Source organism: Cystoisospora suis, assembly GCF_002600585.1.
Source record: "Cystoisospora suis strain Wien I chromosome Unknown contig_4276, whole genome shotgun sequence".
Lineage (NCBI taxonomy): Eukaryota > Apicomplexa > Conoidasida > Eucoccidiorida > Sarcocystidae > Cystoisospora > Cystoisospora suis.
Genome location: NW_027157068.1, coordinates 7,583 through 7,953, shown reverse-complemented (window position 1 = coordinate 7,953; position 371 = coordinate 7,583). Strand labels below are relative to the sequence as shown.

At 43.1% G+C, this 371-nt stretch overlaps 1 protein-coding gene across 1 annotated transcript in view; it reads left to right on the top strand.

The window, feature by feature from the left end:
• Position 1: 1 nt before the first annotated feature.
• Positions 2 to 371, top strand: part of CSUI_007897 (protein emb- isoform related) — a gene marked incomplete at its 3' end in the record, with an annotated part of 7,445 nt that continues 7,075 nt past the window's right edge. Inside the window, exon 1 of the mRNA XM_068068040.1 lies at positions 2 to 169. Within this exon, the coding sequence (XP_067919984.1) occupies positions 119 to 169 (51 nt within the window). The remainder of the gene's footprint in view (positions 170 to 371) is intronic.

The following is a 371-nucleotide window of genomic DNA, read 5'->3' as shown; positions in this document are numbered from 1 at the left end:
AGAAATCTCACAAGTAGCAGGAGTGTATCAGACCAGCACCTCGTCTTCTCTCCTTAATGGTGGAGGTCAGCAGGCAGGAGTTGGAGGCGGTCGGACTATATTCGAAGGAACTTCACGAATGGGTCTGGAGGTTCAGCAATTTTCGGTCGTCGCTGTTGAAAAGCCTCAGGTAAGCACAACCCTCTACACGCTCCTATCATAGACAGGCTATCGATACATATACATGTATATTTATATGTATATACATTGTCATACAGACAAACTCATACAAAGGGGCATAGGTACATACGAGCGCATATTCATATGCATAGGTATCACATGAACTTCCTCCCTTTGTGTACCTATACTGATATGGATATAGATAGATAGAT